The sequence below is a fragment of the Lithobates pipiens genome, unplaced genomic scaffold (assembly GCF_037356315.1).
Source record: "Lithobates pipiens isolate NorthernLeopardFrog02 unplaced genomic scaffold, aLitPip1_a1.2 Scaffold_30, whole genome shotgun sequence".
NCBI classification, from domain to species: domain Eukaryota; kingdom Metazoa; phylum Chordata; class Amphibia; order Anura; family Ranidae; genus Lithobates; species Lithobates pipiens.
Window position 1 is genome coordinate 31,985,154 of NW_027507791.1, and position 26,199 is coordinate 32,011,352.

General features: G+C 53.6%; 2 protein-coding genes across 3 annotated transcripts in view; one reads left to right on the forward strand and one right to left on the reverse strand.

The window, feature by feature from the left end:
• PFDN2 (prefoldin subunit 2) overlaps positions 1 to 3,126 on the reverse strand; it is a 3,551-nt gene extending 425 nt beyond the window's left edge. Inside the window, exons 1-3 of the mRNA XM_077463953.1 lie at positions 3,005 to 3,126; positions 2,101 to 2,189; positions 1,735 to 1,858 (exon numbers count right to left, since the gene is read on the reverse strand). Coding sequence (XP_077320079.1) covers positions 1,735 to 1,858; positions 2,101 to 2,189; positions 3,005 to 3,043 — 252 coding nt within the window. The 5' untranslated portion in view covers positions 3,044 to 3,126. The remainder of the gene's footprint in view (positions 1 to 1,734; positions 1,859 to 2,100; positions 2,190 to 3,004) is intronic.
• On the forward strand, positions 3,104 to 13,153 carry NIT1 (nitrilase 1). 2 transcript variants are annotated; one of them, XM_077463951.1, is made up of 6 exons: positions 3,104 to 3,180; positions 3,519 to 3,767; positions 5,303 to 5,406; positions 5,849 to 5,982; positions 10,297 to 10,422; positions 12,058 to 13,153. In XM_077463951.1, the coding sequence occupies exons 1-6, from the start codon at positions 3,143 to 3,145 to the stop codon at positions 12,355 to 12,357; spliced, it is 951 nt and encodes a 316-aa protein (XP_077320077.1). In that variant the 5' UTR covers positions 3,104 to 3,142; the 3' UTR covers positions 12,358 to 13,153. The 2 variants fall into 2 exon arrangements, with proteins under 2 accessions (XP_077320077.1, XP_077320078.1); XM_077463952.1 differs by having other exon boundaries at positions 3,105 to 3,180; positions 3,525 to 3,767.
• The last annotated feature ends 13,046 nt before the right edge of the window (positions 13,154 to 26,199 follow it).

Below are 26,199 nucleotides of genomic sequence, written 5' to 3' on the forward strand. Positions count from 1 at the left end.
GGTGCGAGAAGCCACGGATGGAAGCTCGGGACGGCACGTCGAAACCTATTCAGTGGAGTCACCGTCCATGGAATAGCGGCTTCCGTCTGAGGCTTTGCACACAGGTGCTATGTTTAGCAATGGGCCTTCAGATGTAAAGAATTCTGTTTGTAATACACAGAACTGTTTTAGACCTGAACATGCTGGGAGTTGTAGTTCCTTCTGAATCAAGGAGCAGGGCATGACAGAAATTGATGTCTCCGGTATAGCGGAGCAGGGCATGCTGGGAGTTGTATCCCGCCCAGTATAGAGCAGTGCATGCTAGGTGTTGTATTCCCCCCAGTAAAGAGGAGCAGGCCATGCTGGGAGTTGCAGTTCCCCAGTAAAGTTGAGCAGGCCATGCTGGGAGTTGTGTTCCCCCCAGTAAAGTTGAGCAGGCCATGCTGGGAGTTGTGTTCCCCCCCCCCAGTATAGAGCAGGCCATGCTGGGAGTTGTGTTCCCCCCCCCCCCAGTATAGAGCAGGCCATGCTGGGAGTTGTGTCCCCCCCCCCAGTATAGAGCAGGCCATGCTGGGAGTTGTGTCCCCCCCCCAGTATAGAGCAGGCCATGCTGGGAGTTGTGTCCCCCCCCCCAGTATAGAGCAGGCCATGCTGGGAGTTGTGTCCCCCCCCCCAGTATAGAGCAGGCCATGCTGGGAGTTGTGTCCCCCCCCCCAGTATAGAGCAGGCCATGCTGGGAGTTGTCCCCCCCCCCCAGTATAGAGCAGGCCATGCTGGGAGTTGTGTTCCCCCCCAGTATAGAGCAGGCCATGCTGGGAGTTGTGTTCCCCCCCAGTATAGAGCAGGCCATGCTGGGAGTTGTGTCCCCCCCCCCAGTATAGAGCAGGCCATGCTGGGAGTTGTGTCCCCCCCCCAGTATAGAGCAGGCCATGCTGGGAGTTGTGTCCCCCCCCCAGTATAGAGCAGGCCATGCTGGAAGTTGTGTTCCCCCCCCCCAGTATAGAGCAGGCCATGCTGGGAGTTGTGTCCCCCCCCCAGTATAGAGCAGGCCATGCTGGAAGTTGTGTTCCCCCCCCCCCAGTATAGAGCAGGCCATGCTGGGAGTTGTGTTCCCCCCCCCCCAGTATAGAGCAGGCCATGCTGGGAGTTGTGTTCCCCCCCCCCAGTATAGAGCAGGCCATGCTGGGAGTTGTGTTCCCCCCAGTATAGAGCAGGCCATGCTGGGAGTTGTAATCCCACAAGTATATAGCAGCAGGGCTTGCTGGGAGTTGCAGTCCTCCAGGGCAACCTAAGAGTCATAGTCTCCCTTACTATAGCATCGCAGGGCTTGCTGATGTTTATAGTTGCCCCGTGTAGAGGAGGGTGTGGTTATATTTCCCCTAGTATAGAGAAGAGCATGCTGGGAGAATATACCCTTCTGGGAGGTGTAGCCCCCCCCCAGTATACAGAAATCAGGCTTGCAGTGGGCGGGGCTACCCCAGTGAGGGGGGGGGGGGAGGACTCTTACATGCTAGAAGGAGCTCCGCGGGGGCATCTCCTTTGATGTCACCAAAAGCTCAATGAGCATTTTGGAGGCGGGGCAGAGGGGGTGGAGCCTGGAGAGTGGTATTTGTTACCTGTACAGGCTCTTGAAGTCTCCATCACTCATATATGAATTTTATCTGCTAAACCCATCGTTTTCAGCTCCATACAAATAGTGACAACCTGGGGACCGGCTCAGAGTGTACCCCCCCCATCCCCCACCCCGGGGCTCACCTGGTCCTTGTTGTTCTCCAATGCCGGCAGCACCTCCTTCACCGTCCGCTCCACCAGGACGCCCCCGACCATCCGGTAACACTTCCTGCCCTGGTCCACCTCCCGCAGGGTGTCAATCACCAAACTGTGAGAGAGAGAAAGATGGCGGATTAATGAGGCCCCGCCCCTCCGCAGACCGACAATCGCCCTCATCTGCTGTACGGGGCCCTGGTATGGGTTATGCACATTGCGGGGCTGGGAGCTCCTACCAAGAGGTCAGGCATTGATTGGACGGCACAGAGAGCGATATAAGAGAAGGGGGGGGATGGGAAGTATTCAGACAGATGACCGGGTCTCTGATCGCCCCGTGCGGGGGATGGTACTCACGTGTGTTCGCTCAGCTCCATCTCCAGCTCCGCCGCTTTGGAGGCCAAACCCCTCTGCTCCTGCCGCATGCGATTGAACCCCGCCACCACCTATAGAGGGAGAAAGAAAAATTAGGGGGCTAAAGAAGAACTCCAACTCCTAATACAGTATGGAGGAGGGGATGCTGGAAGTTGTAGTCCCCCCTCGGTATACAGGAGGGTATGCTGGGGGTTGTAGTCCCCCCTCGGTATACAGGAGGGTATGCTGGGGGTTGTAGTCCCCCCTCGGTATACAGGAGGGTATGCTGGGGGTTGTAGTCCCCCCTCGGTATACAGGAGGGTATGCTGGGGGTTGTAGCCCCCCTCGGTATAGAGGAGGAAATGCTGGGGGTTGTAGTCCTCCCTCAATAAACAGGAGGGTATGCTGGGGGTTGTAGTCCTCCCTCAATAAACAGGAGGGTATGCTGGGGGTTGTAGTCCCCTCTCGGTATACAGGAGGGAATGCTGGGGGTTGTAGTCCCCCCCTCGGTATACAGGAGGGTATGCTGGGGGTTGTAGTCCCCCCTCGGTATACAGGAGGGAATGCTGGGGGTTGTAGCCCCCCTCGGTATAGAGGAGGAAATGCTGGGGGTTGTAGTCCCCCCCTCGGTATACAGGAGGGTATGCTGGGGGTTGTAGTCCCCCCTCGGTATACAGGAGGGAATGCTGGGGGTTGTAGCCCCCCTCGGTATAGAGGAGGAAATGCTGGGGGTTGTAGTCCTCCCTCAATAAACAGGAGGGTATGCTGGGGGTTGTAGTCCCCTCTCGGTATAGAGGAGGGGATGCTGGGGGTTGTAGTCCCCTCTCGGTATAGAGGAGGGGATGCTGGGGGTTGTAGTCCCCTCTCGGTATACAGTAGGGAATGCTGGGGGTTGTAGTCCCCTCACCTGCTCCGCAGCGATCTGCTTAGCTGCCGCACTCGCCATGTTTCCTCCGCTGTGTGAGCTCGCCGTCGGAAGTCGTTGAAAGCGTCACTTCCTGCCGCCCCGCCTCCCGCCGCCATATTGACTGAGGGCAGAGAGCGGATGAGGGTCGGCTGGCGGCTGTGGGGGGCGCTGAAGAGGTGAGTCACTCCACCCAGAACTGGGGGGGTAAAATGTCTGTCTGTGTCCCCAATGGGGGGATTTCCTCTCACTTCCTGTGACACGGGACCGGAAATGAGAGGAATGGGGGTCACAGGAAGTCTCATTCCTGACAGAGGCTCTATATATGGGGGCGGGGACACACCATGAATTGTCCAATCCCAAATCACCCCGCCCTCCACCTACACTGACAGTTCTGTTGTCACGGGAACCTCCATAGAGCTCCCTGTAGGCGGAGTTCATTGGACCGTTGCTCCGCCCTCTCGACTCCTCCCAGGAGGAGCTCCGGGGGGAGAAATAACATTTATGATTGGTCAAGTTTCAGAACGATGTCGGGGAGCTCCGCCCACAATCCGCTGATCGCCGTCTGTCAGGTGACTTCCACCGCCAACAAGGAGGCGAACCTCTCCGCCTGCTCCGCCCTCATCCGGGAGGCCTCCGCCCGCAACGCCGCCATGGTCTTCTTACCCGAGGCCTTCGACTACATCGGGGGGAGCACCGAGGAGACGCTAAGCCTGGCCGAGAGCCTGGAGGGGGCGCTGATCCAACAATACTCCGCCCTGGCCAGGTGAGACACACTGCCCCTCCCCCCAACACTGCCCCTATCCCAACACAGCCCCTCCCCCAAACTGCCACTCCCCCAACTCAACCCCTCCCCCAACACAGCCCCCCAAACTGCCACTCCCCCAACTCAACCCCTCCTCCAACTCAGCCCCCTAAAGCTGGTTTTCCCCTATAGCAGCCCCTCCCCCAACACAACCCCTCTCCATCTCATCCCCAAACACAGCCCCTCCCTAAAACTGCTTATCCCCCAAGACTGTCCCTCCCCCATCAAGCCCCTCCCTAAAGCTGCTTTTGCCCTAAGACAGCCCCCCCCCCAAAACGGACCCTCCTTTAAAACTACCTCTCCCCAACACAGCCCCTCCCCCCAAAGCTGCAACTGGCATTCCCAGGACAGCCCTGACCACTCCCTCTGGCACTGCCCCATCTCCTCCTCCAAAATGACCCAGCCTCCAACGTCCCTGGCACACCCCCCAGCCATTCACCAGCTCCTCCCTAGTGCCGTCCCATCTCCTCCCTGCCCATTCCAAGCACTGCTGCAGTGCCATCTCTTCCCCTCCCCAACACCTCCCTAGCACAACCTTACCCCAGTGGGGCCCCTCCCCTGCACTGCCTCAGCCCCTCCCCTAGCACAGTCCTACCCCAGCAGAGCCCTGGTCCCTCCCCTGCACCCCTAGCATAACCCTACCCCAGCAGAGCCCTGGCCCCTTCCCTGCACCCCTAGCACAACCCTACGCCAGCAGAGCCCTGGCCCCTCCCCTTGACTTCCTCAGCCCCTCCCCTGCACAGTCCTACCCCAGCAGAGCCGTGGTCTCTCCCCAGCACAGCCCTTCCCCAGTGGCACCCCCTGGCCCCTCCCCTGCACTGCCTAAGCCCCTCCTCAGCACCCCTAGCAAAGCCCTTCTGCAGCAGAGCCCTGGTCCCTCCCCTTTACTGCCTCAGCCCCTCCCCTAGCACAGCCCTACCCCAGTAGAGCCCTGGCCCCTCCCCAGCACCTCTAGCACAACCCTACCCCAACAGAGCCCTGGCCCCTCCCCAGCACCTCTAGCACAACCCTACCCCAACAGAGCCCTGGCCCCTCCCCAGCACCTCTAGCACAACCCTACCCCAACAGAGCCCTGGCCCCTCCCCAGCACCTCTAGCATAACCCTACCCCAGCAGAGCCCTGGCCCCTCCCCTGTACTGCCTCAGCCCCTCCCCTAGCACAGTCCTGGTCATTCCACAACACTTCCCCATCCCCTTTCCCAGCACACACCCAGACCTTCCTGAGCTCCTCCCTAGTGCTGTCTCCTTCCCTCCCCGGCATCACCCCGGCCACTCCCTAGCACAGCCCCAGCCCAGCATAGCCACACCTTTCTCAGCATTGCCTCCCTCCTTAGCATTGCCCTAGCCCCTCCCACTATCCAAAAGAACTCCCAGCCTCTTTCCAGGATTCCCCCAGCTCCTCCTTAGTGCCGTCCTATCCCATCCCCAGCATTACCCCAGCCCCTCCCACTGGGCGGGATTTTTGTCCTGATCATCTTCTCTCTCTCCTGGTGCCAGGGAGTGCCGCCTCTGGCTGTCTCTGGGTGGATTCCATGAGAAGGGCCCCAACTGGGAGAAAGACCGCAGGATCTCCAACTCCCACCTCCTCCTGGATGACACAGGTACCCGTCACCGCTGTGTGTGTGTGTGTGAAAGTGAGCCGCCATTGGGCGGACCCAGCCCCTCCCCATCTTCCTGCTATTTCCCCAGACAGGAAGTGAGGGGAAGTCTAATGGGGGCACCTGTTCTGGGGGGGATTTCCTCTCACTTCCTGTTGTGTCTCTGGGACAGGAAGTGTCTCTTACTATTGTAATTTCCCTTTGAATTAAAAGGCCGCCCTGCCCTGGCCCCTCCCCAGTCTATCCCTGGGCACGCCCCAGCACAGTGTTGGGCAGGGGCGGGCAGTTCTGGTGAAGGGCTGCCTTTTACTTCAAGGCGGAGGGTCGCCTTTTCCCCGCAGAGAATTAAAAACAGAAATATCGACTCCCTGAGCACCTAAGTTTTTGAGGTCTATTTATTTACTTTGCAGTGACCCCTCCCCCCCTCATGTATGTCTTTTCACAGGATGCATCCGGTCCGTCTACCGCAAGGCTCACCTGTTCGACGTGGAGCTACAGAGCGGGGTGTCACTGAAGGAGAGCCGTTTCACCATCCCGGGGATGGAGCTGGCGCCCCCTGTCTGCACACCGGTGGGAAAGGTACAGTTGCTTGTCTAGAGCTGCTATTGTAGTAATGATGTACAAGTATTTATAAAAGTAGCCACGCCCCAACACAGCCTAGGCCCCTCCCACGTACAGTCCTGGGCACTGTCCTAATCTGTCCCCAGCATAGCTCCGGCCCATCTCCAGCACAGTTCAGACCCCTCCCCAGAACAGTTCTGACCCCTCCCCAGGAACTACCCTAGCACTGCCCAATCCTTCCCCATGACAGTTCTGACCCCTCCCCAGCACAGCCCTGATCCCACCCCAGGACAGACTTGACACTCCCCAGCACAGCCCTGAGCCCTCCCCAGGCACTAATAAAGGCCTTCTTCAGCCCTGGCCACTCTCCAACACAGTCTTCCTCAGCACAGCCCTGATCACTCTCCAATACAGTTCTGATCACTTCCGAACATTGTCCTGACCCCTCCCCGGGCACTAGTAAAGGCCTTCTTCAGCCCTGGCCACTCCCCAGCACAGTCCTGATCACTTCCCAACATTGTCCTGGCTCCTCCCCAGCACAGCCCTGATCCCTTCCCAGCTCAAACCTGACCCCTCCCCAGCACAGCCCTGACCCCTCCCCAGCACAGCCCTGACCCCTCCCCAGCACAACCCTGACCCCGCCCCAGCACAGTCCTGACCCCTTCCCAGCTTAAAGCTGACCCTTCCTTATCACAACACTGGTCACTCCCCAGCACAGCCCTGACCACTCCCAAGCACAGCTCTGAACCCTCCCTTGCACAGCCCTAACCACTCCCCACCACATTCCTGAGCCCTCCCCAGCACAAACCTTACCCCTCCCCAGCACAGCACTGACCCCTCCTCAGCACAGACAAAACCCTTCCCACAGCACAGTCCTAACCCCTCCCCAGCACAGACATGATACCTCCCCAGCACAGACAAACCCCTCCCCAGCACAGACATGACCCCCCTCAGCACAGACAAACCCCTCCCCAGCACAGACACGATCCCTCCCCAGCACCCCCCTCAGCACAGAGAAAGCCCTTCCCACAGCACAGACACGGCCCTTCCCCAGCACAGACACGGCCCTTCCCCAGCACAGACACGGCCCCTCCCCAGCACAGACACGGCCCCTCCCCAGCACAGACACGGCCCCTCCCCAGCACAGACATGGCCCCTCCCCAGCACAGACATGACCCCCCTCAGCACAGACAAACCCCTCCGCAGCTCAGCCCTGACCCCTTCCCAGCTTAAAGCTGACCCTTCCTTATCACAACACTGGTCACTCCCAAGCACAGCTCTGACCACTCCCAAGCACAGCTCTGAACCCTCCCTTGCACAGCCCTAACCACTCCCCACCACATTCCTGAGCCCTCCCCAGCACAAACCTGACCCTTCCTCATTACAGCCCTGACCCCTTCCCAGCTTAAAGCTGACCCTTCCTTATCACAACACTGGTCACTCCCCAGCACAGCCCTGACCACTCCCAAGCACAGCTCTGAACCCTCCCTTGCACAGCCCTAACCACTCCCCACCACATTCCTGAGCCCTCCCCAGCACAAACCTTACCCCTCCCCAGCACAGCACTGACCCCTCCTCAGCACAGACAAAACCCTTCCCACAGCACAGTCCTAACCCCTCCCCAGCACAGACATGATACCTCCCCAGCACAGACATGATACCTCCCCAGCACAGACAAACCCCTCCCCAGCACAGACAAACCCCTCCCCAGCACAGACATGACCCCCCTCAGCACAGACAAACCCCTCCCCAGCACAGACATGACCCCTCCCCAGCACAGACACGATCCCTCCCCAGCACCCCCCTCAGCACAGAGAAAGCCCTTCCCACAGCACAGCCCTGACTCCTCCCCAGCACAGACACGGCCCTTCCCCAGCACAGACACGGCCCTTCCCCAGCACAGACACGGCCCTTCCCCAGCACAGACACGGCCCCTCCCCAGCACAGACACGGCCCCTCCCCAGCACAGACATGACCCCCCTCAGCACAGACAAACCCCTCCGCAGCTCAGCCCTGACCCCTTCCCAGCTTAAAGCTGACCCTTCCTTATCACAACACTGGTCACTCCCAAGCACAGCTCTGACCACTCCCAAGCACAGCTCTGAACCCTCCCTTGCACAGCCCTAACCACTCCCCACCACATTCCTGAGCCCTCCCCAGCACAAACCTGACCCTTCCTCATTACAGCCCTGACCCCTTCCCAGCTTAAAGCTGACCCTTCCTTATCACAACACTGGTCACTCCCCAGCACAGCCCTGACCACTCCCAAGCACAGCTCTGAACCCTCCCTTGCACAGCCCTAACCACTCCCCACCACATTCCTGAGCCCTCCCCAGCACAAACCTTACCCCTCCCCAGCACAGCACTGACCCTTCCTCAGCACAGACAAAACCCTTCCCACAGCACAGTCCTAACCCCTCCCCAGCACAGACATGATACCTCCCCAGCACAGACATGATACCTCCCCAGCACAGACATGATACCTCCCCAGCACAGACAAACCCCTCCCCAGCACAGACATGACCCCCCTCAGCACAGACAAACCCCTCCCCAGCACAGACATGACCCCTCCCCAGCACAGACACGATCCCTCCCCAGCACCCCCCTCAGCACAGAGAAAGCCCTTCCCACAGCACAGCCCTGACTCCTCCCCAGCACAGACACGGCCCTTCCCCAGCACAGACACGGCCCTTCCCCAGCACAGACACGGCCCTTCCCCAGCACAGACACGGCCCTTCCCCAGCACAGACACGGCCCCTCCCCAGCACAGACACGGCCCCTCCCCAGCACAGACATGACCCCCCTCAGCACAGACAAACCCCTCCGCAGCTCAGCCCTGACCCCTTCCCAGCTTAAAGCTGACCCTTCCTTATCACAACACTGGTCACTCCCAAGCACAGCTCTGACCACTCCCAAGCACAGCTCTGAACCCTCCCTTGCACAGCCCTAACCACTCCCCACCACATTCCTGAGCCCTCCCCAGCACAAACCTGACCCTTCCTCATTACAGCCCTGACCCCTTCCCAGCTTAAAGCTGACCCTTCCTTATCACAACACTGGTCACTCCCCAGCACAGCCCTGACCACTCCCAAGCACAGCTCTGAACCCTCCCTTGCACAGCCCTAACCACTCCCCACCACATTCCTGAGCCCTCCCCAGCACAAACCTTACCCCTCCCCAGCACAGCACTGACCCCTCCTCAGCACAGACAAAACCCTTCCCACAGCACAGTCCTAACCCCTCCCCAGCACAGACATGATACCTCCCCAGCACAGACAAACCCCTCCCCAGCACAGACATGACCCCCCTCAGCCCTGATCCCCCTCAGCACAGACAAACCCCTTCCCACAGCACAGCCCTGACCCCCCTCAGCACAGACAAACCCCTTCCCACAGCACAGCCCTGACTCCTCCCCAGCACAGACACGGCCCCCCCCAGCACAGACATGGCCCCTCCCCAGCACAGACATGACCCCCCTCAGCACAGACAAACCCCTCCCCAGCTCAGCCCTGACCCCTCCTCAGCACAGACATGACCCCCCTCAGCACAGACAAACCCCTTCCCACACCACAGCCCTGACCCCTCCCCAGCACCCCCCTCAGCACAGACAAACCCCTTCCCACACCACAGCCCTGACCCCTCCCCAGCACAGACACGGCCCCCCCCCCCAGCACAGACATGACCCCTCCCCAACACAGCTCTGACCCCTCCCCAGCACAGCTCTGACCCCTCCCCAGCACAGCTCTGACCCCTCCCCAGCACAGCCCTGACCCCTCCCCAGCACAGACATAACCCCTTCCCCCAGCACAGTCCTAACCACTCCCCAGCACAGCCCTGACCCCTGCTCAGCAGAGCCCTAACCTCTCCTCAGCACAGACTTTCCCGCTCCTCAGGAAAGCCCTGACCCCTCCCCAGCACAGCACTGGCCCCTCCCCAGCACAACCCTGACCCCTCCCCAGCAGAGCCCTGACCCATTCCAAGCAATGCTCTGGTCCCTCCCCAGCTCTGCCCCTCCCACTGCCCCCCATTTCATTTAGGAGAGTTCCCTTCAGTTCCTGTCCTGGAGACACAACAAGAAGTGAGAAGAAATTTGTCCAAACTTAACGGAAATCCCCTCTCAGTTGTCACTGGAATTTTTCTCCACATTCTGTATTTTGGGGACAACTGTGACATTTTGGATTTCCCATCACTTCCTGTTCCAGTGACACCGATCACCAGGACCAGTAGAGAGGATGAATCTCCCCGCTCCACCCAAACCAGAACACAAAGGTCGGCTTTACCGCCACTCTAATGACTTGGAATTTGTGTTTTGTTTTTTTCACTCTGCGCCAGGTCGGCCTCGCCGTCTGCTACGACCTTCGCTTTCCTGAGATGTCGCTGGCGCTGTCCCGGGAAGGAGCGGAAATCCTCACCTACCCCTCCGCCTTCACCGTCACCACGGGGCTGGCACACTGGGAGGTACATGTGTATGAGAGGCGGCGGGGGATGGGACAGCAAGCAATAGGAGGGAGGCCGGCCCGGGGGTTGGGGGGGGGGGGGGGGGGTCTCCAGCAGGAGATTGGCCATTCATGTGCAGAGGAGGTGCTGCATGTGAGACCTACAAGATGAGGGGGGGGCAATCAGGATGTGAGATACGTAGGGTGTGGTCTGGACTGTTGAAGGGACCAATAAAAATCCTTAAAATGGAATTGGGGGGGGGGGGGGGGGGTTGTGCCAAATTTGTTGGGGATTTCCTCTTACTTCCTGTTGTGCCACAGCCCAGGAAGCAAGAGAATATCTCCTCTGCAGGGACACACAGCAATAACGCTTGACAAATGTTCTAAACCCCCTCCTCCCTACTCCATCCAGGACTGAGAAGCAAAAGTTTTAGCTGGAGTTCTTCTTAAAATGCAGGTAGGAGTTGCCACTGGTGACTTCCTAAAAGGTGCACAACCCAGGTCTGCCACCCCCCCCCCCCCCCGTGAACCTCTGACCCTTGGGACAAGCAAAGGTTGCTGGGACCTCCCTTGCGGGGTCAGACACTCACCGGGTCAGCAAACCTGGTGATCTGGGAACCCCCTGTATATGATGAAGGGAGGGGGGATTCCTGGACATGCCCCCTCCTGCAGGCTCCTCCCCCCCATCTCACATGCTGAAACACTTGACAGCCTCCAATCAGAGTCAACCCCTGGCCTTAGAATCCTGAATGTAAATGGAGGCACAGAAAGTCAACGTATAAACAGAAAAGTCAATGCTACTACCCATATACACCACATAGACAGCAGAGCTCCCAGACGTTCGATCCACGGTCGCTGGCTGAGTAGAGTCATTTAAAAAAAAAAAGGTCCGCACTCCGGGTTGTTGCTCTTAAAATGTCTTCATTTTATTGAATAGCCACAGTGAACAAACGCAGATTAAGTCAGTTGACGCGTTTCAGCCTATAAGGCCTTAGTCATAAAAAAAAAATGACTAAGGCCTTATAGGCTGAAACCCATCAACTGACTTGATCTGCGTTTGTTCACTGTGGCTATTCAATAAAATTAAGACATTTTAAGAGTAACAACCGGGGTGCGGATTGTTTTTTTTTTTTTTTCTACGTTCTACAGGAAGTCAACACCAAGAGACCCTGTGAGGTGCTGCCTGCATTCTGGCCGGGATTGGATTGCACAGATCTCAGATTGAGGGCATGGTTTGCTGGATTGCATTAGCGGCTCCTGGGAGTCGTGCGTTCCCGGTGCATGGCGGCCTCTAGCTTTGGATGCCCAGCGAAAAAAAAGCCGCCATGACAGGTTCTCTTTATGCCTGCGAGTCTGTCTGTATCTTCTGGATAGATCCGAGCAGCAGCCACTCATGCAGCCCAGGAATACTCCTTCTGTAGGGTAGTGTTTATTCAGCAGGGCTTTACCAGTGTTCCTGGGTAGGTCTGCAGCCTCTCATCACATGACCCATTGTAACCGTATTGGGGACGTTGCTGAGACCAGGGAACAGTTAGGGAATTACGATATTGGGTGAGCTTGGTGGGTAGTCAGAATAAAAGGTCAGTGGGCGGAGCCTTGACTGTAACGCCTCTGATTCCAAACCTCTTGTTGACCCCTCCCCCTTCCCTCTCCACAGGTGCTGCTGAGGGCCCGAGCTGTAGAGAACCAGTGTTACGTGGTGGCGGCGGCACAGACCGGCAGCCACAACCAGTGCAGGGCTTCGTACGGCCACTCCATGGTGGTGGACCCTTGGGGCGCGGTCGTGGCGCAGTGCCGGGACGGACCCGGGGTGTGCTACGCGGAGATCGACCTGGCTTACCTGCACCGCGTGCGGCGAGAGATGCCGGTGCGGGGTCACCGCAGGGCCGACCTGTACGCCGGCGGCGCCGGCAGGAAGACTGCGGAACTGAGGGAGGCGGAATCGGTAACTGGCTGATCGGTGCCACGGAACGCGGACATTAACATAATCCATACTCAAGCTGCTGAGAAGGACGACTAATCAATCACCGGGGGATGTATAAAGAGCACCTGTAATAATAATAAACACAACACCAGAGGAGGAGGGTGGAGGGAAGTAGGTGATGACCTCATGTCTTTGGGCGGGCCCCGATGTCACCAGCTAGTCACCAATGGGATTCTCAAGGGCCAATGAGGGTGTCTCCTTACACCCCTTTTTTTTGCATTTTTGGACCTGTTGTCCAACCCGAGAACTTTTTGGGGGTTTCACCACAACAGGAAGTGCAGGGAAATCTGCCCAATGGGGACACCATCAGTTCAAGGTTTGCATTTTGTACCCATATTATCACAGCATTGTCTAGGAGATTAGGTTGCCACTGTGATGTCACAAGTTCCCACAACCCAACCTTTCCCGACACCAGTCAGGCCTTATATGGGCACCAGGAAAAGTATGGTAATGAGACAATCCTGCTCTACACAGTGGGTGGGGTTTGAGCAAAAAAAGGCAGGGTTTAGTTGGTATGGGAGGCGGGGCTCAATGTTTCCCTTCCAAAACACTTCCCTGACCTAATCTCCTAACTGCCATTGTATACACTAAAGGCGGGGCTTAATTGGTATGAGTGGTGGGGCCCGTCCAAAAACACTTCCCTGACCTAATCTCCCAACTGCCATTGTATACACCGAGGGCGGGGCTTAGTATCAACCGTCCATAAGATTCTAAATCGTTTCACGTGGTGCCATTTTTTTGTGCAATCGAAATAAATTATTATAATTCATCTGCAGCAAGCCAAAATCATTTCAGGAACGTCCTGCCTGTGCAGTGTGGTGGGGGGGGGGCAGAGGGCAAAGAAACAGTCGCCATTGCCTGTGGGCTGCCCACACCTGATCTCTCTCATGGTAGAGACAGGGCTTTGCTTCCTCATGTCAAAGCTGCCCCTTGATGACGGGGTGATCAGATGATTGGAGGGGTAATGATAGAGGTGGAGGAAGCACAGAATGGATGAAGATGAAGCAGGGAGATCCTAGCAATGCAGAGCCTCCAGTACAGCTTCCTCTCCAGCAAGGAAAACAACCATCATCACAGTAGTGACCAAATCTAGACTAGACTAGAATCTTAAATCGCATCTGTGGTCTCCAAACTATGGCCTTTTGTTTGCCTTTATCTGGCTCTTGGGGCAACTATTCCTCCCACTGATGCCAACGATGGGGCACTATTCCTCCCACTGACACCAGACCAATGATGGGGCACTATTCCCCGCACTGACACCAATGATGGGGCCTGATTGCTTCCACTGACACCAATGATGGGGCACTATTCCTCGCACTGACACCAATGATGGGGCACAGTTACTTCCACTGACACCAATTACGGGCACTATTCCTCACATGGACGCCAACGATGAGGTACTATTCTTCCCACTGACACCAATGATGGGGCACTATTCCTCCCACTGATAACAATGATGGTGCACTGTTCCTCCCACTGATGCTAATGATGGGGCACTATTCCTTCTACTGACACCAAACTAATGATGGGGCACTGTTCCTTCCACTGACAACAAACCAATGATGGGGCACTGTTCCTTCCACTGACACCAATGATGGGGTACTATTCCTCCCACTGACACCAACGATGGGGCACTATTCCTCCCACTGACACCAACGATGGGGCACTATTCCTCCCACTGACACCAACGATGGGGCACTATTCCTCTCACTGATACCAATGATGGGGCAGTATTCCTCCCACTGACACCAACGATGGGGCACTATTCCTCCCACTGACACCAACGATGGGGCACTATTCCTCCCACTGACACCAACGATGGGGCACTATTCCTCCCACTGACACCAACGATGGGGCACTATTCCTCCCACTGACACCAATGATGGGGCACTATTCCCCCCACTGATACCAAACCAAAAATTGGCTTGTGTCTCAGGTAGCCAGGATTTTACCAGTGGAAGGTGGAGGTGGGGCTCCCAAAAAAAAATGTTTTAAGGATCAGATCAGAAAACCAAACTCTACAAGATATTTCATAACTTACAACAGGACCTCCTAGCGCTCAATGTGGACCGACCGAGAAACAGAAAAAGTATCGAAAGTGTATATGAAGCCTTGTAAGGCGGCTGTAATCCCACCAGATAGACGATTCTAGAGAAGAGCCGGCATCTCCGTACAATCCACAAGTATCCTATAATCGATAGGGAACAGTATATAAAATCCACGCAAAATTCCAACGCATTTCAGCAACTAGACTCATGGCTAAGGCCCAGCAGCCGAAACGCATTGGAAATTTATGCAGATTTTATGTACTGTTCCCTATCAAGAATGGACACGTTATTGATATAGTGGATGTCTATTTTTTTTTTTTTATTGATATACAGTAAGGGGGAAAAAGTATTTGCTCCCCTGCTGATTTTGTACGTTTGCCCCACTGACAAAGAAACGATCAGTCTATCATTTTAATGATCGGTTTAAAACAGTGAGAGACAGAATATAAAAAATATCCAGAAAAATGCATTTAAAAAAAAGTTATCAATTGATTTTCATTTTAAATGAGCGAAATAAGTATTTGATCCCCCATCAATCAGCAAGATTTCTGGCTCCCAGGTGTCTTCTATACAGGTAACCAGCTGAGATTAGGAGCACTCTCTTAGGGAGTGCTCCCAATCTCAGCTTGTTACCTGTATAAAAGACACCTGTCCACAGAAGCAATCAGATTCCAATCTCTCCACCATGGCCAAGACCAAAGAGCTGTCCAAAGATGTCGGGGAGAAGATTGGAGACCTACACAAGGCTGGAATGGGCTACAAGACCATCGCCAAGCAGCTTGGTGAGAGGTGACAACAGTTGGTGCGATTATTTGCCAATGGAAGAGACACAAAATAACGGTCAATCTCCCTCGGTCTGGGGCTCCATGGAAGATCTCACCTCGTGGAGGTTCAGTGATCAGGAGAACGGTGAGGAATCCGCCCAGAACTACACGGGGGAACCTTCTCAATGATCTCAAGGAAGCTGGGACCATAGTCACCAAAAAAAACAATTGGTAACACTACACCGCGAAGGACTGAAATCCTGCAGCTCCCGCAAGGTCCCCCTGCTCAAGGAAGCCCATGTACAGGCCCGGCTGAAGTTTACTAATGAACATCTGAACGATTCAGTGGAGAACTGGGGGAAAGTGTTGTGGTCAGAGGAGACCAAAATCGAGCTCTTTGGCATCAACTCAACTTGCCATGTTTGGAGGAGGAGGAGGAATGCTGCCTATGACCCCAAGAACACCATCCCCCACCGTCATACATGGAGGACCTATGACCCCAAGAACACCATCCCCCACCGTCATACATGGAGGACCTATGACCCCAAGGACACCATCCCCCACCATCATACATGGAGGACCTATGACCCCAAGAACACCATCCCCCACCGTCATACATGGAGGACCTATGACCCCAAGAACACCATCCCCCACCGTCATACATGGAGGACCTATGACCCCAAGGACACCATCCCCCACCATCATACATGGAGGACCTATGACCCCAAGAACACCATCCCCCACCGTCATACATGGAGGACCTATGACCCCAAGAACATTATCCCCCACTGTCATACATGGAGGACCTATGACCCCAAGAACACCATCCCCCACCATCATACATGGAGGACCTATGACCCCAAGAACACCATCCCCCACCATCAAACATGGAGGTGGAAACATTATGCTTTGGGGGTGTATTTCTGCTAAGAGGACAGGACAACTTCATCTCATCAAAGGGACGATGGACGGGGGGTCATGTACCACCAAATCTTGGATGAGAACCTCCTTCCCTCAGCCAGGGCTTTGAAAAATGGGCAGTGGATGGGTCTTCCAGCATGACAATGACCCAAAACACACGGCCAAGGCAACAAAGGAGTGACCCAAGAAGCACATTAAAGTCCCGGAGTGGCCTAGCCAGTCTCCAGACCTTAATCCCATAGAAAATATGTGGAGGGAGCTGAAGGTTGGAGTTACCAAACGTCAACCAGGAAACCTTCATGACTTGGAGAAGATCTGCAAAGAGGACAAAATGCCTCCTGAGATGTGTGCAGACCTGGAGGCCAACTCCAAGAAACATCCGACCTCTGTGATCGCCAACAAGGGTTTCTCCACCAACTACTAATGCCGCGTACACACGACCGGACTTTTTTCGACATCAAAGGTCCGACGGAACGATTCCGGCGGACCATTCGATCGTGTGTGGGCTGCAGCGGACTTTTGATTAGCAAAAATCCAACAGACTTTAGAAATGGAACATGTTTCAAATTTTTCCGCCGGACCCAGTTCCTACCGAGAAATCCGTTCGTGTGTATGCTAGTCCGACGGACAAAAACCGACGCGAGGGCAGCTATTGGCTACTGGCTATGAACTTCCTTATTCTAGTCCGGTCGTACGTCATCACGTTCCAATCCGTCGGACTTTGGTGTGATTGTGTGTGTGGCCAAGTTCCTCCCTCACTGTAGTGGATACAATGCTTGTGGATTGTATAGAGATGTTGGCTTTTTAGTAGGATCAACACCGCGAGAATCCTTGCCATCCAAAACTAGAAGAAAAAATAAATCCTTGTCGTCCATTGAAGGGACACAGTAAGTACTGTTGTGTTATACTGCCATCTACAGGAGGCTTTGACATTGGTAAACATAATTAAGGTGGACACATTTTTGATTGTGTCCTAGGAGGGTGGATAACAGTTCTTCGGCTCGGCTCTTTAAAATAACAATAAAAAGAACCACTTCTGGTGATCATCGTTTGTTTTTTTTAGAACATTCTGTCATCATGGGACAAGTAAGTCCATCTCCTGGTCAAAACGATTATTTAGGGACCATGGCTAAGGTTTCGTTGGCTCAGGAATCGGGGGAAGTCCTTTGTTCTGAGCTTCCTGACAAACACAAGCCTGTTGGGCTGGGAAAAAGTCCCGTGCACCCATCCAGCAGTGAAGGGGACTTGGCCATCATTCCAATCAACCTTCTGAACATTCGACTGTCTCTGTAGCACTGGACCATCCCATCTGGATTATGTAGGACCACGGCACGGCCCTTGAAGAAAGTGGAAAGATAGTGCAGGACCTGTAAGGTTATCTTATTGGTAATTTAAGGTATTGATGTTGGTGTGAATGATCTGGTTCCTGGCCAGGCAGCTTCTACGCACCAGAGCAGTCCTCTCCAAAGTGCGGCCCTTTGCTTTTAGCCGGCCCTTGGGGCACAATTTCATTCCCCGATACCAACGAAGGCGCACAATTCCTGCCAGTGACACCAACGTTGGGGCATAATACCAATGACACAATGAGCCACAGTTCCCCCCCACTGACACCAACAATGGAGCCCAATGATGGGGCAAAATTCCTACCAATGACACCAACAACGAGCACAAACGATGGAGCACAATTCCTCTCACTGACACCAAAGAGGGGGCGTTGTTTATTCCATCTGATGCTGGGACATTTTCTACTCCTGCTGGAAGATCAGAACGAAGGCCTTCCCCCGATTCCCGAGCCAACAAACCTGGGCCATGGTCCCTAAATAAGGAAGAAGTTTTAGATGAGGAGAGATCTAGATCAGGCTGGTGTCTGTCATGAAGATCAGAACAAAGGACTTTCCCCGATTCCTGAGCTAACAAACCTGGGCCATGGTCCCTAAATAAGGAAGGAGTTTTAGATGAGGAGAGATCTAGATCAGGCTGGTATCTGTCACGAAGATCAGAACAAAGGACTTTCCCAGATTCCTGAGCTAACAAACCTGGGCCATGGTCCCTAAATAAGGAAGAAGTTTTAGATGAGGAAAGATCTAGATCAGGCTGGTGTCTGTCACGAAGATCAGAACAAAGGACTTCCCCCGATTCCTGAGCTAACAAACCTGGGCTATGGTCCCTAATAACACAACACTGGAGCACAGTTCCCTGCCACCGACACCAACAATGAAACCCAATGATGGGGCGAAATTCCTACCAATGACACCAACAACAAGCACAAACGATGGAGCACAATTCCTCTCACTGACACCAAAGAGGGGGCGTTGTTTATTCCATCTGATGCTGGGACATTTTCTACTCCTGCTGGAAGATCAGAACGAAGGCCTTCCCCCAATTCCTGAGCCAACAAACCTGGGCCATGGTCCCTAAATAAGGAAGAAGCTTTAGATGAGGAAAGATCTAGATTAGGCTAGTGTCTGTCACGAAGATCAGAACGAAGGACTTCCCCCCGATTCCTGAGCCAACAAACCTGGGCCATGGTCCCTAAAAAGGAAGAAGTTTTAGATGAGGAAAGATCTAGATCAGGCTGGTGTCTGTCACGAAGATCAGAATGAAGGACTTCCCCCGAATCCTAAGCCAACAAACCTGGGCTATGGTCCCTAATAACACAACACTGGAGCACAGTTCCCTGCCACCGACACCAACAATGAAACCCAATGATGGGGCAAAATTCCTACCAATGACACCGACAATGAGCACAAACAATGGGGCACAATTCCTCTCACGGACACCAAAGAGGGGGCATTGTTTATTCCATCTAATGCTGGGACATTTTCTACTCCTGCTGGAAGATCAGAACGAAGGCCTTCCCCCGATTCCCGAGCCAACAAACCTGGGCCATGGTCCCTAAATAAGGAAGAAGTTTTAGATGAGGAAAGATCTAGATCAGGCTGGTGTCTGTCACGAAGATCAGAACGAAGGACTTCCCCCCGATTCCTGAGCCAACAAACCTGGGCCATGGTCCCTAAATAAGGAAGAAGTTTTAGATGAGGAAAGATCTAGATCAGGCTGGTGTCTGTCACGAAGATCAGAATGAAGGACTTCCCCCCGATTCCTGAGCCAACAAACCTGGGCCATGGTCCCTAAATAATGAAGGAGTTTTAGATGAGGAAAGATCTAGATCAGGCTGGTGTCTGTCACGAAGATCAGAACGAAGGACTTCCCCCCGATTCCTGAGCCAACAAACCTGGGCTATGGTCCCTAATAACACAACACTGGAGCACAGTTCCCTGCCACCGACACCAACAATGAAACACAATGATGGGGCAAAATTCCTACCAATGACACCAACAACTAGCACAAACGATGGAGCACAATTCCTCTCACTGACACCAAAGAGGGGGCGTTGTTTATTCCATCTGATGCTGGGACATTTTCTACTCCTGCTGGAAGATCAGACCGAAGACCTTCCCCCGATTCCCGAGCCAACAAACCTTGGCCATGGTCCCTAAATAAGGAAGAAGTTTTAGATGAGGAAAGATCTAGATCAGGCTGGTGTCTGTCATGAAGATCAGAACGAAGGACTTCCCCCAATTCCTGAGCCAACAAACCTGGGCCATGGTCCCTAAATAAGGAAGAAGTTTTAGATGAGGAAAGATCTAGATCAGGCTGGTGTCTGTCATGAAGATCAGAACGAAGGACTTCCCCCAATTCCTGAGCCAACAAACCTGGGCCATGGTCCCTAAATAAGGAAGAAGTTTTAGATGAGGAAAGATCTAGATCAGGCTGGTGTCTGTCACGAAGATCAGAATGAAGGACTTCCCCCCGATTCCTAAGCCAACAAACCTGGGCTATGGTCCCTAATAACACAACACTGAAGCACAGTTCCCTGCCACCGACCCCAACAATGAAACCCAATGATGGGGCAAAATTCCTACCAATGACACCGACAATGAGCACAAACAATGGGGCACAATTCCTCTCACTGACACCAAAGAGGGGGCATTGTTTATTCCATCTAATGCTGGGACATTTTCTACTCCTGCTGGAAGATCAGAACGAAGGCCTTCCCCCGATTCCCGAGCCAACAAACCTGGGCCATGGTCCCTAAATAAGGAAGAAGTTTTAGATGAGGAAAGATCTAGATTAGGCTAGTGTCTGTCACGAAGATCAGAACGAAGGACTTCCCCCCCGATTCCTGAGACAACAAACCTGGGCCATGGTCCCTAAATAAGGAAGAATTTTTAGATGAGGAAAGATCTAGATCAGGGTGTACTAATCACACTCACCAGAGCAGCCACTCCTTCTGCTAGAGCAGTGGTCCTCAACCCTGTCCTCAGGGCCCACTAACAGGCCAGGTTTTTAAGATAACTGAAATACATCACAGGTGATATCATTTGCTGCTCAGTGATTGCAGTATTTTAGTCTGCATCTCCCCCAAGGTAATACATAAAACCTGGCCTGTTAGTGGGCCCTGAGGACAGGGTTGATGACCACTGTGCTAGAGGATCTCTGAACCTGGAAATAAACATGTCCACTTTGTTGGGCGCCTTGAGGAGTTGAGAAACACTGCGTCAGACTACAAGCCAAAGAGACTGGAGATCCTCTGGGTCAGGGGTCTACAAAAAATCTAAACAAAGGGCAACTGGCCCTTTGTTTAGATAGCTTGGAGACCCCTGACCCAGAGGATCTCCAGTCTCTTTGGCTTGTAGTCTGACGCAGTGTTTCTCAACTCCACTCCTCAAGGCGCCCAACAGGTCATGTTTTCAGGCTATTATTTTGCACAGGTGATTTGATCAGTTTCACTGCTTTAGTAATGATCACAGCCGTTTCATCTGAGGGAAATCCTGAAAACATGACCTGTTGGGGGGGCCTGAGGACTGGATTTGAGAAACACTGGTCTAATGTAATGGGAATTGAAATTGAAGCTCCACACCACCGTTAAGAGGTCCAGATACAACTTTATTCCATTAAAAGTCAGGGGTACAAGCCCAAAAAAAATGGTGTACATCAATCAAGAGGGAAACTTTTTTTGTAGCAATCAGTTCCTGTCATGGGCGGAACTTCATGTTCCAGCCTTGTCCATATCCCAGGCACAGACCACTGGTTGACAGACTTCCTCAGCTGATAAACTTTGAACCTGGGGTTAGGGATCCCTGCAACCCAAGGTGTTCCAGGACCTCCACCACGGGCGTGGGGGACACAGATGTGGATCTCCTGTCCTCCAGGCTCAACACCAATGTGGACATGTTTATCTCCAGGTTCAGGGATGCTCTAGCAGATGCTGTGGATGCTCTGGTGACTCAGTGTGATTAGTACACCCTAATCTAGACAGGGCTGGATTAACGTAGGGGCTATTGGAGCTGCAGCTCCAGGCCCCTACCTTAATATAGGCCCAGCCACCCAAAAAGGAAAGCAATGGGCCAACTGGGAACAGATCTCCCCTGACAGACCCCGCTTTCCACATGCACCACCTGGGCAGGATGATGGGATTGATAATGGGCACTGCATGAGCAGTGGGGCACGCCAATGCAGGGCTCTTACAGAAGTCTGGGGCTTCCATAGTGTTAGGCCTGCACAGCTGCACTCTTTCAGCTCAGAGTGCACGCCAATGCATTGCCCTTACAGAAACTTGGAAAATCAAAGGCCAGGCTTCCCTAGTGTTATGCTTGTGCGGCTGCGCACTTTTGAGTTTGGGCGCATGCCAGCACAGGCTCTTGGAAAGCAGATGGGTGCCCAGTAAAAGGTCCACCAAAATCATCGGCACCAAGCACATGATGCTCTTAATCCAGCCCTGAATCTAGATCTTTCCTCATCTAAAACCTCTTCCTTGTCTACTTCACAAGATTGAAATAGAGGGCTATGGATTGGCCCAAGCAGTTGTGGCACTCTGACCCAGTATGACTCCTAGCGGACTGTGGGTGGGCTCTATATTAAAGATCATCCAAAATCCTCTGTCTCAATGACCAACGGCTTCAATGGTATGGATATTGAAGCCCAGGTTCTGAACGACAGCTATCTCTGATTTGGTGATTCCAACCATGCTAAAAGTTGGAAGTCTACTTCCCTCAGGTTCTATCATTGGATGTAAAAAGCATACTTCACTTGGTCCAAGTCACTAGGATTCCATACTAGGGCTATCTCGGGGACAAATATTCTCCTTCATAGCACTGGGTTTGGATCAATGCTTGGATGTCAGCAATATACAACTTCTTTCCGACCACTGCCCTTCTATTCCTCGATTAAGACCTTTTCACAGGGGGTCTCCCATGTAGCATCCCCTGTGACTCCATGGGCACTGACCATGGTTCTCTCTGCTTCAGAAAACACCATCCAAACATAGAAGAGATATTCTACCATCAAAGTAGCGTTCCCCATAGCCACTACCTCTTCAAGGTGGGTACTAGAGGCCTTATCTGGCAAGGAACCACTTCTGGTTTTGCATTGGAACAAGATAGTGCTGAAGCCCAGAACACTTGCATCTTGCCTAAGGTAGTTTCTGCTTTTCACCTCAAGCTAGACATCACACTTCCATCCCTCTGTCCTGCTCTAAATTCACCAAAAAGTACGTTTCTCTCCACCATCTGGATAGGGTTTGGGCTTTAAGAGTCTCTCAGTCACTTCTTTTGGAAAGACAGATTCCTTTTTGTCATCCCAGATGGACCCAAAAACACTGAACCAGCTTCTCAATCCACCCTCTCTAGGTGTCTCAGACAGACCATCATCTAAGCTAATGGTGTCAAGGATCGGGTACAACCCTTTCATATCAAGGCACACTCTACTACACCCTTTCTAAACCTTTTTACACCAGAAGAACCCTTAAAATAATTTTCACGTCTTGGTGAACCCCTGGTGCGATTAGTTCACTGAAGGTCTCTAGGAAGAAGCACTTTACATTGGTGGTCAGTGGAAAGAAAGCCTCCGCCCCCCCTTACATTTGTGGTTACAGCTTTAAAGATAATTGGTGTCCCGCTACTGTGCAGATGGTGATGGGCCTGAATCTATGAAGGCACCATCAATGGGAGGTTTATAAGCTACAGCTCAAGGGACCCCTAAAAACCTCTGGAGGAACCCTAGTTGAAAATGGCTGGTACTGAGCACGACTGGACCTAGATCTCTCCATTAATGGAAGGTCGATCATCTACAGCTTAAGGAACCCCTAACAACGTCTGGAGGAACCCTAGCTGAAAATGGCTGGTACTGAGCACGACTGGACGTAGATTTATGAAGGCTCCATTAATGGAAGGTCAATCATCTACAGCTTAAGGAACCCCTAACAACGTCTGGAGGAACCCTAGTTGAAAATGGCTGGTACTGAGCACGACTGGACGTAGATCTATGAAGGCTCCATTAATGGAAGGTCAATCATCTACAGCTTAAGGAACCCCTAACAACGTCTGGAGGAACCCTAGCTGAAAATGGCTGGTACTGAGCACGACTGGACCTAGATCTCTCCATTAATGGAAGGTCGGTCATCTACAGCTTAAGGAACCCCTAACAACGTCTGGAGGAACCCTAGTTGAAAATGGCTGGTACTGAGCACAACTGGACCTAGATCTATGAAGCCTCCATTAATGGAAGGTCAATCATCTACAGTTTAAGGAACCCCTAACAACGTCTGGAGGAACCCTAGTTGAAAATGGCTGGTACTGAGCACGACTGGACGTAGATCTATGAAGGCTCCATTAATGGAAGGTCAATCATCTACAGCTTAAGGAACCCCCAACAACCTCTGGAGGAACCCTAGCTGAAAATGGCTGGTACTGAGCACGACTGGACGTAGATCTATGAAGCCTCCATTAATGGAAGGTCAATCATCTACAGCTTAAGGAACCCCTAACAACGTCTGGAGGAACCCTAGTTGAAAATGTCTGGTACTGAGCATGACTGGACGTAGATCGATGAAGGCTCCATTAATGGAAGGTCAATCATCTACAGCTTAAGAAGCCCCTAACAACGTCTGGAGGAACCCTAGTTGAAAATGGCTGGTACTAAGACTGGACTTAGATCTATGAAGGCTCCATCAATCTACAGCTTAAGGAACCCCCAAAAAACCTCTGGAGGAACCCAAGGGTTTCATGGGAACATGGTTGAGAATGGCTGGTATTGAGCAAAGTTGGACCTAGATCTGTGGAAGCACCTGCAATGGATGGTCAATCATCTACATCTCAAGGAACCCATAATGACCTCTGGAGGAGCCATAAGATTTAATGGAACCCAGGTTGAGACTGGCTGATATTGAGCAAGGTTCCACCATCAATGGGAAGTTAATCATCTACAGCTCAAGGAACCCATAACATTGAATTGGATCCATTAAAGGAGAATTCCCCAAAAGAAAATTATTTTGAGACTAGTACAAAAATCATATTCTGGATTCAGGTTCACATTACACTGGAACAGGCATGTCTGGGAGTATTACGGCACACAGGGGTCCAGAGAGGGTTCAAGTCCTATTAGGCAGGTTTAATTAGACAGAAACCACTTAAAAATTTGAAGACAACGCATCCAAAACGAGTAAAAATTTGCTTATTTTGGGTCAAACATACCAAATTATTAAAGTTTGCAACCTTACCGAACCAACAAATAAAAGTGACTTATATGACCATTTCTGATGCTTTAATAAAGCTTGGCAAAAGGCCCTGTGTGCTTGAATTTCTACTTTAAAACGGGCCCAATAGAACCCAACTGATTAGTATTCCCATGCTCTGCCGATCCCCGCCCACAGCGGTGACCCTCTGCTCTGCCCATCCCCGCCCACAGCGGTGACCCTCAGCTCTGCCAATCCCCGCCCACAGCGGTGACCCTCAGCTCTGCCAATCCCCGCCCACAGCGGTGACCCTCAGCTCTGCCAATCCCCGCCCACAGCGGTGACCCTCAGCTCTGCCAATCCCCGCCCACAGCGGTGACCCTCAGCTCTGCCAATTCCAAGCTATGCCCCTGAGCTCTTCCGATCCCGGTGCTCAGCGGTGACCCTCAGCTCTGCAGAACCCCCCACGCAGTCGCATGTCCCAGCTCTGCTGGTCCCGCAGTCAGTAGTTGCCCACCCCTCCAGCTCTGCTGGTCCCGCAGTCAGTAGTTGCTCCCCCAGTTCTGCTGGTCCCGCAGTCAGCCCCAGCTCTGCTGGTCCCGCAGTCAGCCCCAGCCCCAGCTCTGCTGGTCCCGCAGTCAGCCCCAGCCCCAGCTCTGCTGGTCCCGCAGTCAGCCCCAGCCCCAGCTCTGCTGGTCCCGCAGTCAGCCCCAGCCCCAGCTCTGCTGGTCCCGCAGTCAGCCCCAGCCCCAGCTCTGCTGGTCCCGCAGTCAGCCCCAGCCCCAGCTCTGCTGGTCCCGCAGTCAGCCCCAGCCCCAGCTCTGCTGGTCCCGCAGTCAGCCCCAGCCCCAGCTCTGCTGGTCCCGCAGTCAGCCCCAGCTCTGCTGGTCCCGCAGTCAGCCCCAGCTCTGCTGGTCCCGCAGTCAGCCCCAGCTCTGCTGTCCAGTGTTTCTCAACTCCGGTCCTCAAGGCGCCCCCAACAGGTCATGTTTTCAGGCTTTCCATTATTTTGCACAGGGGATTTGATCAGTTTCACTGCCTTGATAATTACCAGAGCCGTTTCATCTGAAGGAAATCCTGAAAACATCACCTGTTAAGGTGACTTGAGGACTGGAGTTGAGAAACACTGCCGTAGTTCGTAGTAACCACCAGCTTTGAAAATCCAGCACTCAGTAGTTACCCCCAGCTCTGCTGGTCCCGCACTCAGTAGTTACCCCCAGCTCTGCTGGTCCCGCACTCAGTAGTTACCCCCAGCTCTGCTGGTCCCGCACTCAGTAGTTACCCCCAGCTCTGCTGGTCCCGCACTCAGTAGTTACCCCCAGCTCTGCTGGTCCCGCACTCAGTAGTTACCCCCAGCTCTGCTGGTCCTCTTCTGCAGTCCCCACTTACCTGCCACTATATTGCTCCCATTGCTGCTCACCACATTTGACACCCATTTACTCCCACCCTGGTCCCCCAGCTCTACTAATTTCTCTGCCACACATCTCTCTCTCTCTCTCTCTCTCCAGTCCCTGCTCTCCTCCCGCTATATTGCTACCATACTGCTCAACACGTGTGATATTTGCTT